Source organism: Notothenia rossii (assembly GCF_949606895.1).
Source record: "Notothenia rossii genome assembly, chromosome: 2".
NCBI classification, from domain to species: domain Eukaryota; kingdom Metazoa; phylum Chordata; class Actinopteri; order Perciformes; family Nototheniidae; genus Notothenia; species Notothenia rossii.
In genome coordinates this window covers 75,752,458-75,764,957 of record NC_136904.1, presented here as the reverse complement: position 1 = coordinate 75,764,957, position 12,500 = coordinate 75,752,458, and the positions used below count along the sequence as shown (strand labels likewise).

At 38.2% G+C, this 12,500-nt stretch overlaps 1 protein-coding gene across 1 annotated transcript in view; it reads left to right on the top strand.

Annotated features, from left to right (window-relative positions):
• The window catches only part of edar (ectodysplasin A receptor), a 34,804-nt gene that overhangs the window by 10,720 nt on the left and 11,584 nt on the right, over nucleotides 1-12,500 (top strand). The window contains exons 2-5 of the mRNA XM_079664549.1: nucleotides 1-28; nucleotides 2,696-2,815; nucleotides 5,612-5,793; nucleotides 8,018-8,103. The exon at nucleotides 1-28 is cut by the window's left edge and continues 38 nt beyond it. Coding sequence (XP_079520675.1) covers nucleotides 1-28; nucleotides 2,696-2,815; nucleotides 5,612-5,793; nucleotides 8,018-8,103 — 416 coding nt within the window. The remainder of the gene's footprint in view (nucleotides 29-2,695; nucleotides 2,816-5,611; nucleotides 5,794-8,017; nucleotides 8,104-12,500) is intronic.

The window sequence follows — 12,500 nt, the reverse complement described above, 5'->3', positions numbered from 1 at the left end:
GAAATCCATCTTTCTGTCCTCATTATTGGTAAGTTTCTTATTTCAAACATTTGTTTTCTTTATCTTTCTCTTTATTTCCTCTGTCCTCCAACTGTAATTCTCCTTTTGATTCCTTTTGGTTTCCTCATTAATTCCCAATTCTAATGTTAATTCATGTTTACTTTGATTTTATTTCCATACTGTCATCCTCTTTTCCTCCTCCGTTTTCCCATTATTTTTGTTACTTCTTCCTCTGCTTCACCTACATTATCTTTTCTTCTCTTTGCCCTCTTTGAAATACAATCAAAAACCATCATCCTATATCAGTTATCCTCAGAACTCCCACTATTCCATGGTCATGGATCACAGCCACGATTGACTCAACTCCCTGCTGCGTCATCCAGACTTTTGTTCCCTCATGCCAGCAGCTTGCACAACTTTGCAGCACTCGTACCAATTAGTCAACCTGACAGCTTTTTTTAGAGAACAGATATATCTTTGTAATCAGACCGGGAATCTAGAGACTCTCTGTCTGTTTTGATGTTGAAACTCACTGGCAGAGTTCCCATCAGGCTCCTCACCCTTACCCCTCATCAGTCACTATCTGTACATGCAGGAGGGAAGAGATGTTTGGATTCAGTTGGTGGTGAATGGTGTTGGTTTACTACACCACTAAGTGGTGTCATTGGACTCACTTTATATCTTGGGGAATAGTATACCAATGACAAATGACTAACATTTGATTTAAACTTGGCCCTATTGTTAGTCACTCAACTAGTGTACCAATTCAAAGTTTGTATTGTCATATGCACAAAGCTACAGTGTACAAATGGCAATGGAAATTATTCTGACCTGAGCTCCTCCAACAATGCAACATATATAATGAAATGCAAAAATACAAAATAAGATACAGCGAAAAAAGGCAGAGTTGGAGAGGAGCAAAAGACACCGCAGCATTCATCACCGCCGCCATCTTGTTACCAATGCACAAAATAAAGGAACTGGTATACTTTATTGGAGTGCTTATATTTCTACGCCTTAAAGAACAAGACGTCGTAAGATTTCACATACAAAAAATAGTGTTTAACTACTCTTCAAAATATAAAATGAAATCTTATGGGTTAAGTTATTACAAGTAATAGTATTGTTGTTGGCATATTTCAATCATATCATCAAAGAATTGGGGAATTGAGTTGACAGGAAATAGTTTTTCCAGTTTTGTCAAAAAGAGAATTGATGCAGTTTTGTTCAGAGGCTAAGTACTGAGTTCAGTAAATGCATATGCACACAATGCCGGCTAAATACCTGCAGAGACCCATACATGTGTGACATACTCACAAAGAACAGTGGCAGGTGATGTTGTAGAGTTGTTTGGCTTGCAGCGTGTGTTGCACTAACCATGCATCAGGAGTGTGGCGTGTCAGGTCATTTTGAATCAGGTGTGAGATTACATTAAGGTCATCTGACTTGGCCTGAGATGATTGGGTTCAATACAAACCCCTAACACACACAAACACTTTGAATTTGTGTATTTACTCAAACACCGCATAATGTCTGCTGTCATGAGATGGTTATGAGGAAGAGAAAAGAGAGGGAGATGTTTTTTAAACACAGGGAAGATGGAGAGTTAGTCATCCACACGTTGCCTCCATAATTTTCTGGACTGCAGATGATTTTTAAAAGTCAGTTAGTTTGTTTGGAAAAGAACAATGTGTGCGAGTAAAACTATAAATTCCAGCTGCTACTTATTACAATGAGCCACAATGCCACACACAAAGAAACACACACAAAGAAACACATACAGTACATAGACAAACAAGTAAATACTGATGTACACACACACACACACACACACACACACACACACACACACACACACACACACACACACACACACACACACACACACACACACACACACACACACACACACACACACACACACACACACACACACACACACACACACACACACACACACACACACATGCTTACAGAGCCAAAAAGTGGTCTCCACTAATCCGAGTCACAGATGAAGATGAATCAAGAGCTCATGTTAATGAATGTGCATTTTCCCCTCCTTAACAATTAACATTAACATTAGTACGGATGTGATGGTTGTTTTTATTGCATTCTGACAGTTAGTCTGTTGTTGATTCTTAGCCAGTTAATTTTACTAAATAAATCAGCCATCACCCAGTGCAGTGATTATCTGCTGCTACAGATGTTGAATCATTTCAAAAGTTCCCCATTTTACTGAGAAGATTAATGATGTTAAATACAATAATTAAAGTTACTAAGGAAAATGAATTGTTGGTTTCAGCACTGTTGATCTATTGCTCAGACAAATGTACATTATTATATTGAAGACAAATGACTCTCTTAATACAGATAATAGAACATGTTTGTGTTTTATATTTTTGCTGAGAATAGTTAGCAATAGCTTAAAACTTCTTTAGAAATGTGATGTAAAAAAGTAAATGTCTTTCTGTGTTTACTAATTTGATTTGAATATTTACATTATATTTATTTAATCTATAATGAAAGGATGAATTATATACAAAGCGATACAAACAACCCTGTTTTCCATAATGGACTTAGAAGCATTTAATTTTCGCATTTAATCATAAAATCATAAACATGTTTGACCCTAATGTGTACCTCTCCCCCCTCTCCCCCTCTCCCCCTCCCTTATCCCCCCTCTCTGCCCCTCCAGGTGTGTTGTATGTTTGCCAGTGCGGAGTATTCCAGCTGTGGAGAGTATGAGTTCTTCAATCAGACCAGTAACAGCTGCCAGGCCTGCCCTCAGTGCCAGGCAGGACAGGAGCCGCATATGGTAAGACACACACGCTACACATTTAACATCAAATTATGACCACCTGAAAATGATAAATAGCATAAAATCTGACTTTATGAACTTGTTCTGTTCAGACCACCCACAACTCTCACACACACGCACACACAGCAGCGTCAACATAGCTGCACAGTGAAAATTGCCTAAATTCAGATGAACAATTTCTCATGGTTTACTGCTCCCATTGACTTGGATGTGAAGCCATGCATCACAGTGAAAGACCTGCAGTAGTCACACAGCCTCAGCCTCCGTCAGTCAGACTGCAGACAGCCAAAGAAAACAGAGTCAAGGTAAACGCTTCAGTTGGCACCCCGGGGTGCCACACCCTCCCCAGAGAGACAGGCGCACTCAAGGGCAACAAGGAGGAATTAAAGTTTCTGTAAATAATAAGGGTGCAGCCACTTGGTTTCAGTGGCCTTACTTTACGCTAATGTTTTTGATGTAAGTGCATATTTTCATGCATTATGATTTGCATTGGTTGGAATGCGGATTGATAATCTGTTGCAATCGTGGAGTATTATCACTATAAATACTTACATTTATCTAAATAATGTGCTAGGGTTATAGTTCTTAAAAGTTAAAATAGAAGTTGAATAATAGCTCAAATAATAATAATTAGAAAAAAGATTTTATAAACCCTCAATAAACGAGCTTCAAAGTGTAGTTATGTAAGCAGCTCATAAAGTAAGGCAAGGCAAGTTTATTTATAGAGCACCTTTCAACACAAGACAATTCAAAGTGCTTTATACAAATGAAATACATTAAGAGCATTAAGAAACATATTATAAAATGGCATTTAAAAACACTAATCTAAAAGCAAAGATGATAAAACATGAATAACAAAAGGTACATGAATAAAATGTACAGTGCAGTGTGAGATACACACATCTGAAATAAAATGCTCTGACTCTCAATCACAGAAATACTTTTCTTTGACCTCACTTTCTTTCTACTTTATTTTTGAACCTATCCTTAAGTTAGTAAAGTAGTATCGTTATAATCAACAATTTTGACCTGAAGGTGGCACTGAATGAAACATTAAGACACCATTTAAGGTTTTTAAAGAACGAAGATGAAAACAGATAATAGACTAGAAAGGACAGAAAAAAGTGGAGCCAACAGTCCGTCCTGTAGATTCTGGGGTATTGTACTCTTTAAGTGGAGAGACTGTCCAAACATTACACACATTATCATAAAGCCACACAAACGTATTAAACACACACACACCCTTCAGTGGGAATGATGACAACACCATAAAGCCTTTCTTCCGTCCTTTCCCCTCACCACAGCATAAACAAGTCATGATTGTTCCAACTGAGTTTGTTTGTTTTTTCCTTCCTTTCCTGCTTCCTGCCTTACTTCACTAACATAACATGTGCTTCTAGTAAGAATACCCAACCATGTTTTGTGTTAGAAGTTGCAAAACATCCCTGCCAGAGAAGAGAGGGCAAAGAGAAAACTCCGTCTGATGAGCACAGAGCTCTGTCATAGTCATTTAGCTTTGTGAAACATGAGAGAAGAGAGGAGTTTAATCAGAGAGATGAGAGTCCCCTTTGCACGTTCCCCTGGCTGTCTGATCCACAGTCAGTAATTCATGTGTTATTATCTTCTGCTTTCCCTGCATGTGTGTGTCTTGACACCCTTTTAATCAGGAGATAACCACAGGGTTATTTCTCACAACAGAGACTTCAGAAATGTGATCAGGCACACTAACGCACACATACAGTAAACATCACAGAAGACATCCAAGGACGCTTTAAAGTGCATCTCGTACCCAGACTGCGTGTGATTTGCACGCTAGTTCACATTAACATAAACATTGGGTCAAACATATTTTTCCAAGTGATGAAAGGGATGGCGAAGTGGTGACACATTAAAGAATCAGGTATTGAAGTTTCATGTGAACTCGCATGATGTGGAAGCTGCTTGATATTGAGGGTAGGCTCCCTGGGGGGATCTTTTTTAAGATGTACCGCGACTTTTCCCGGCTCGGTTTCACTTGGGACCTTTGTTGCATGTCATCAACTTAATGTCCACTCACTGTCAAGTTTCAAAATAAAGGAAACACATGCCAGAAATGTTCCTGCTTGTTATAAATCCTAGGTTTCTTCCTCATTTCCTCCTCCATTTATGATACACCAGTTTCAAAGAGGTGACACATTTGCTTTGAAAGGAAAGAAGCTTTCAATTGGAATAGCTTTTAGTTTTATGTTTCATGTGGAACCTACTTGAGCAGGTCTCCCTTGAAAAAGAGATCAATGATCAATGAAGGTTTGAAATGAAATGCAATGAAGAAAAGGAACAGAAGCAACACTGCAGCAATACTGTTTAAAAGAAAAAGATCCAAAGCTAGATTTAACCAAAAGTGACAAGATCCTGCCAACAGCTCAGTCAAAGTTTCATATCAAACAATCACACCGAGACTCACGGACGTCAAACAGAAGGGAAGACATATTGGATTTCTCGGAGAGTCTTTCTACTGTAGCCCAAAGCTAAGAGGCAGAGAGTTGTTTTAATACAGAGATGAAAGTGAGAGGGAAATGGAAGATGAAAGAGAGGAAGCCAAAAGGAGAGTAGGTTTTTTCTATTTGTGTGTGTGGTCTGTAGTCTTCTCTTTAAGGAATAAACACACAGAGATGAGATTGATCCTAGAAGACACAACGATAAGCTGGTCATCTTATTGATCTGTGGAATGTTGAATTTAGTTTGAAATGTCATTATCTATTGTACACCAGGAGAGAAACATTAACCAAATCTATGAACATGTGTGTTTTTCAGAGTTGTGGCTACGGTGTGAAGGATGAGGACTTTGCCTGTGTGCCGTGCCCGCATGGGAAATATTCCAAAGGGAAGTATGAGATCTGCAGACGCCATAAGGACTGTGACGCTCTCTACAAAGCCACTGTGAAAGCCGCGGGAACTCCAGACAGCGATGCCGAGTGTGGACCCTGTTTGACTGGGTAAATGACACAAACACACACACACACACACACAAGATTCAAAACCTATTAGCAAAGAACAAAAAGGTATCAAGCGATTATTACACAGTACTGAATTGAAACAAATATGGCACTTAAGCAACTTGCAGGATTCTGTTCACCTTTAGGTTCAGACTTACTTAGAACAAGATGTTAAATGCATGTCTCTTTCTAATAAATCAACTGAAAACCCATTTCAAATTTGCTATGGTAAAATCAATGTTTACCTGCTGCAGAACTATTCTTTTATCTCACTGCCTTCTCCTGGGGGCACGACAGCCTTTTTTGTTACGTTACTGCCACCTATAGATCACTGGAATATTACCAAACTATTGATTATGTGTTGTGATGGATCTGCCCCGTGTGTGTGCACAAAATAAAATAGGGACACACTCTGTTTTTGACATTAATGGAAATATTTTACAGATTAAGGATTTTAGCACTAAACACTGAATCACAGAGATGTACTTTCTTATGTTCATAGTATGACTCATCAAATCTGAAAATATGATTTGAAATGACTAGACCACCCTGTTGTCTTCATTTGAATGCATTCCCCCCATTTGTATGCAAACACACTAAATCTTATTTTCCTAATTTGCAAATGACAGCTGGGGATGCAACCCTCATACGTTAAATAATAAGTCAATTAGAGATGTTTAAACATTACCAGACCTTTCTGTCCCTCTTCCTTGCACGACCTTCCCATCATTCCCCCTTGTTCTGCCTCTCTTCATATTGACTTGTTTGTCGACACCAAACATTCTTACAGCATTTAACATGTTAAAAGTCTGTTTTGGATCTCATGCTGTGTGGTATAATGAAAATTGTGTTTATGACTATGATACTTTGATATCTATGATTGAATGTGGGCAGAACAAAATTGAGTAAGTCCTGAAGGAATTGGCATAAATATCATAGATTCATAATTCCTCCTTCTGTCAGTGCTGTGCATGCTGTCCTGCTGTCTTCTCGAGTCCTTCTGCACTACAGGATGTTTTTGCTTTTGCTCAGGAACACTGAGTTTAGTCACGTCTACTTCCGCGTCTGTACAGTATGCTCTGAACTGAATGTATGAGTGAAGCAGAGTCTACAGCTCACTTAAAGTCTTTATCTCAGCAGAGAAAAAAACCTGGAGGAAAATAAGCATGATTCTGTTGTGACGGAAATATTTATAGTTTCCTTGAAAGTAACATCAAAATGATTAATTTGTATTAGTCATCAGTAGGCAATAAATACAGATGAAGTTCATTACTATCTATGATTTATTAATAATGTCTAATACATAACAGTACATCACTAGCAGTGATAACAATGATTACTCTGGAAAAGGTCCTGATTTCTTTTTTCTGTTTTAGTTTTGTTTAAGTTAATTTGATATAGGTTGTAGAAGATCCATGTAATGAACTGCCTGTAAATAACTGCCATGTTTTGTTTGTGTACTTTTGTCGCTATTCATTTCCTTTTTTATCCTTGCAAGGGTTAACTACAATTTAGAAATAGAATAAAAGCAGCTTTTCTTTGCATTATCATACACATCACGCAACAAGTGATTTAGAATAAAATACTATAATCTGAGAACATGTTGCTTACATTTACAGAAACCCCTAACCTGTAAAAAAAAAATTGCTCATATACCTGTGTTAATGTGCATAGTTATTAATAGTTAAAGCACACAATCGATTCCAATTATCGGACTAAGTCCACAGAACAAAAAGGCCTCCGTTTGAACCTGTTTGCTGCATACATTATGTACAGTACATACTCTAATAATTTCTGCTCATGTTGTCTCAGCTAAATGATTTAATACCGACGCGAGTCATTCACAGACCTCTCCCCTTTCCTCTAATAGACGCTTCATGACTCAGGGCGATAATATGCACCAAGCCACCTTTAGGTGCCTTCAGGGCATCAATTATGTTCATTTCTTCACTCAGGCAAACTTTTCACCTCAGCTGCTTCCCCGTACTTATCACCATGTAGGTACAGTCTAGGATAATATGTCTGGAAGAAAGGGAGCTTGCATGCAGTATAAACACCTGCTGTGCTTGCTGATAGTGCTTTATGAGTTTAAAACTGATTTTATTTCAAGATGTTCTCCTTTATATCAGCTGGTTTGTCTCCGGGAAGTGTAATAGTCTTGTGGAGCCTAATTATACAGTCTAACAGTTTGCTGGTTTAAACTCATGTATATTATCTCTCCCAGGTTTTTCATGCTGGAGACCAGACCCAGAAACCTCTATGCGATGGTTTGCCACTCCTGCCAGAATGCACCACGCAACACCAAAGAATGTAAGACCATCCTCCTCACTTTTTAATTTCTCCCTCCCCTTCCTTCCGCTGGCTCTCAACCTTTCCTACAAACAACCTTGTATTCTCTTTTCAACTATGAATTCCCCCTTTTTCTTTTCAACATTTATCTTCACAGCTATCTCTGTCCCAACATAACCTGGCTTCCGCTGGTCTCCGAGTTACTAAACATTAAAGTTCTCTTTATAATAAGAGGAAAGAAAAGGGGACTGTGTTCCTCATCTCTGCTGAGGGGTGTTTGACACATTATCCATAACCTCACTGATTACCCTGCATACCTGACACTGTGTGTACATGCATTTATGTGTGTGTGTGTTTGCGTGTCTTTGGATGATAATATTTACCAGAAGTTGTCTCCATTTTCCATCTACCAGTCACTATCAGCCTCTGGCGATAAAATTGTCAAGTTGCAGTCATGCAAAAATAAGTTTGTGATATTTTAGGATTTTATATTTGATGGTTAGGGTAATGCAATGATAATATTGAAACCATACATATGATACAAGTTGTAGGCAAGTTTGATGCCGTACCTTGCAATGCTGTAGGAAGCAAAAAAGGGTTACAACCTACTCTTTTTTGGTTTGTCAGAATACATCATTTTAATCATAAATTGGTATCATAAATTATTACAAGCAGGGTACTTACGGTCATTAAAAACCTGGAAAAGTCATGGAAATTCAAAATGCTAATTCCAGGCCCTGGAAAAGTTATGGAAAACAATATTTTTCCCAATGTTTTGGAAAAGTCATGGAAATGTAACTAAAGTTGCATCAAATATAATTGATATGTTATCTAATCGCCAAAATAGTAATACTATAACGATACTAAATACTGTATCGTATAGTAATGAAACGTAAAATGACATTTAACTGACGAGGTATTTTGCTTGTGAGAGATTTTAGTTGCTTTGGCGTGTAGAAGCTAGTACGCCTACTATTTGATTCGTTTTAGATAGGCACAACATGTTTCAGACCTTATTTTGCTGTTCCATGTTAAAATAAACCATTTTCAGTGGTACCGCTGAGAAAGAGTAATTTTTTTGGTTATGGAAAATTAGGTAAATGTCATGAAGAAGTCATGGAAAAATCATTGGTGAAAAAGTGTATGAACCCTGTAAAAGGTATTCTTATTTGTGTGGGTTGTGTTGCTAATCTTAAAATGATTACAACTAGTCCCAATGGATTTGTATTTCGTATAGTCAATACAACATTTGTACGGAACGGAATTTAAAGGAAATCGTTTTGAAACTTTCTCTTTCTTTTTAGGACACTCTGAATAATGAAAAAAAAGTAATTATTCATATCTTCTGCCCTGTTTTAAAGACTAAGAGCCTGAGCTATAGTTGAATGAACCATAACATTTGAAAATTAGACATCAATTATAGAATAGTATTAGATGCTGTAGTTAAGGGTCTTTCAGGTCTAAAAGTGGCCACTCAAAACAATTGAAAATAGTCTTTCAGAGGTGCTGAAATGAGTAGACTTTTCCATAGGCCTACTATCGTATTATATGTATTTATGGCATATCTGGAGGGAGATATTCTCTGTCCACTGTTTGTTTGTCCGCAGAGGGCAAATCACATTTTGACGGATTGATCACATTTAGTAAAAAAAATTGCGTTTTGTACCCCACTGATTTAAACTGCTATGGGAATTATATTTATGGGAATTATATTTATAGGCCAATCATTTGCTATAAACCCCCTGTCAGTGTAATTGAAGAGGCAGGAAATGAATGGTATTGTTATTGTGTCATATTTAATGAGTGTGTTTTGAAAGACAAAAAAGCAGCCCAGGCCTGCAGAGCAGAGGGTAAGAAGTAGGAGCAGGAATATATGTGTCTGTCTGTCTGTCTGTCTGTCTGTCTGTCTGTCTGTCTGTCTGTCTGTCTGTCTGTCTCTGTGTGTGTGTGTGTGTGTGTGTGTGTGTGTGTGTGTGTGTGTGTGTGTGTGTGTGTGTGTGTGTGTGTGTGTGTGTGTGTGTGTGTGTGTGTGTGTGTGTGTGTGTGTGTGTGTGTGTGTGTGTGTGTGTGCAAATAGACACTTGCTTTTCAACAGTGTCCTAATTCCTCCTCTCGGGCGTAGTTATGAGTGATTAATTGATGCTGTGAAGAAGTGAAGAAGTGCAAACAAGAGACATATGATGATGTAACACAACAAGTGTGGCAAGTAATTATATGTTATATTCATATTGAAATTGATTTGGAACTTGCAAATTCTTGTCCTGGCAGACATTCAAGTTGCTTGTTTGAAAGGAATAAATGGATGTCTGGAGAAATAAGTTATTCCCTATACTGAGCATTAGATTGAAACCACTATCATATCCATCTGATCAAAATACAGTAGGCTACGGCTATACCTAGCAGCCGGGTTAGCTTAGCTTAGCAAAAACACTGACAACATGTAGCCTGGCTTCGACTGAAGGTAAATAGTTCTTATTTATACTTTGGTTTGGTATAGTTTAAACAAACAAGATAAAGTTTAACATTTTATCATGCAAGTTTAAGTGTTTCTGTTTTTACAATTTTTTTTACCATAAGAGAGGCTGGGTTTCCCCGCTTCCAGTCTTATGCTAAGCTAAGCTAATATAGCCTACTGTTGACTGCTGCTTCTTTTTCAAAGTACAGTTTTAATCATTTATTGAGATACTTTTTGGATATTAGTGATTGCATACTACCCAGTTATAAAATATCAAATGTACAACTACTCAAGTGTAAAATAATTTATTTCGAGAAGAGCCTGACAGTTTGTCAAACTAGGTAGCCTTGGTGGTAACGCCGTTACATCAATCCACTAGGAGGAGATGCAATACAGACAAATTAAACTGTAAAAGAAGTATGGATTTCTGAAAATGTTTGATTAGTGTGGGTGAAAGATAAAATTAGAGAACATTCTACATGTCTCCCTATGTAGTAAGTCAGGCTGTGGTACATTTGAATTAAACCCTCTTTAGATGTTAGAGAACCTAACACGATGGGCCCCCAACAGTAAATAAAGAAGTAGCTGAAAGCTGGGAGTTCTCCTCGCTCAGGGTGAAGGCAGGCTGACACTCGCCGTGTAATCTGTAAATTACCTTTTTCTCCTGCCGCGCTATGTCTGTGATAATTAAAACTTCAGTGGGTATGTCAAAGAAAGATGATTAGCGTGTTACTGCTTGCGCCAATGTTACTCTTTGGAAGGCAGATGGTGTGTCGCTCAATTTCCATTTTTGCTTTTTTTTATTGACTTTTTAAGCTATTTCCAAGTGAGCGCCAACAAACTGAAATACTTATCTCACTATGAACAGAGATCCTAATGTGTTAAATGTGTGAACACGTATTGAATCTTATTTGTTCTTGCGGAGTGTTGCATAGCTTCATAATACATTTTCACACAGAGGTATTAATCACGATATAACCTTCGATTCATCCCTGCTCAAAATTGTTAGCTCAAACAAAAATGCTTTGTTTTATTTTTGATTCTTTTTTGAACAGTTTGTTTGGAGCCGAGTCCCAAGATTGCCCTGCAGAATTATCTGTGAGTTGAGCCTGTGAGACATGATTAGGAGATGAAACCGCAAGAGGCTAAACAGAATTCCAGTTCAGGCTCATATCCTTATCCAGAGTGTAAACACATACCCCGAATTAATGTCTGCAGCCACAGGGCACTGATGTGTGTGTGTGTGTGTGTGTGTGTGTGTGTGTGTGTGTGTGTGTGTGTGTGTGTGTGTGTGTGTGTGTGTGTGTGTGTGTGTGTGTGTGTGTGTGTGTGTGTGTGTGTGTGTGTGTGTGTGTGTGTGTGTGTGTGTGTGTGTGTGTGTGTGTGTGTGTGTGTGTGTGTGTGTGTGTGTGTGTGTGTGTGTGTGTGTGTGTGTGTGTGTGATGACATGAGGCTGAGATCACAGGAAGCAGCAGGGCACATGTCAAAGAGGTCCACAGTGTATCAACTTGGATAAATAAAACACTGATTAAAAACACAGATTTATGAGTTGCCAGGCGTTTACAGCTCCATTAAGAAAGAGGAAAAACAGTCCATGAATAATCAAAAAAAGAAGACAGAGGGGAAAAAGCAGCGGGGGATATTGGGAGCCATGGAAAATAAAAGAAAGAGATTTCGATGGGTAGCTTCCGCCCTGTATCCAAACTTCCCAAAACATGAGTTTGTTGACTATGGTGGGAGAGGTAAAGTTAAGGACAGATGTTAGAGAAGCTCCTTTGTTTTTATTAAATGTAACGGCTTTCAAAATGATGTCATGGAACACTATTAGGGGGAATAAAAGTCAATAAGATGCTAGGCCAAAGCTTACATGCCATAACCATTGACAGATGGCATGTTTTATGATATGCCAGTGACACACGTCAAAGACTGACAGTATTTCTGGTGCCTTCTCCTTCAAGCTTTC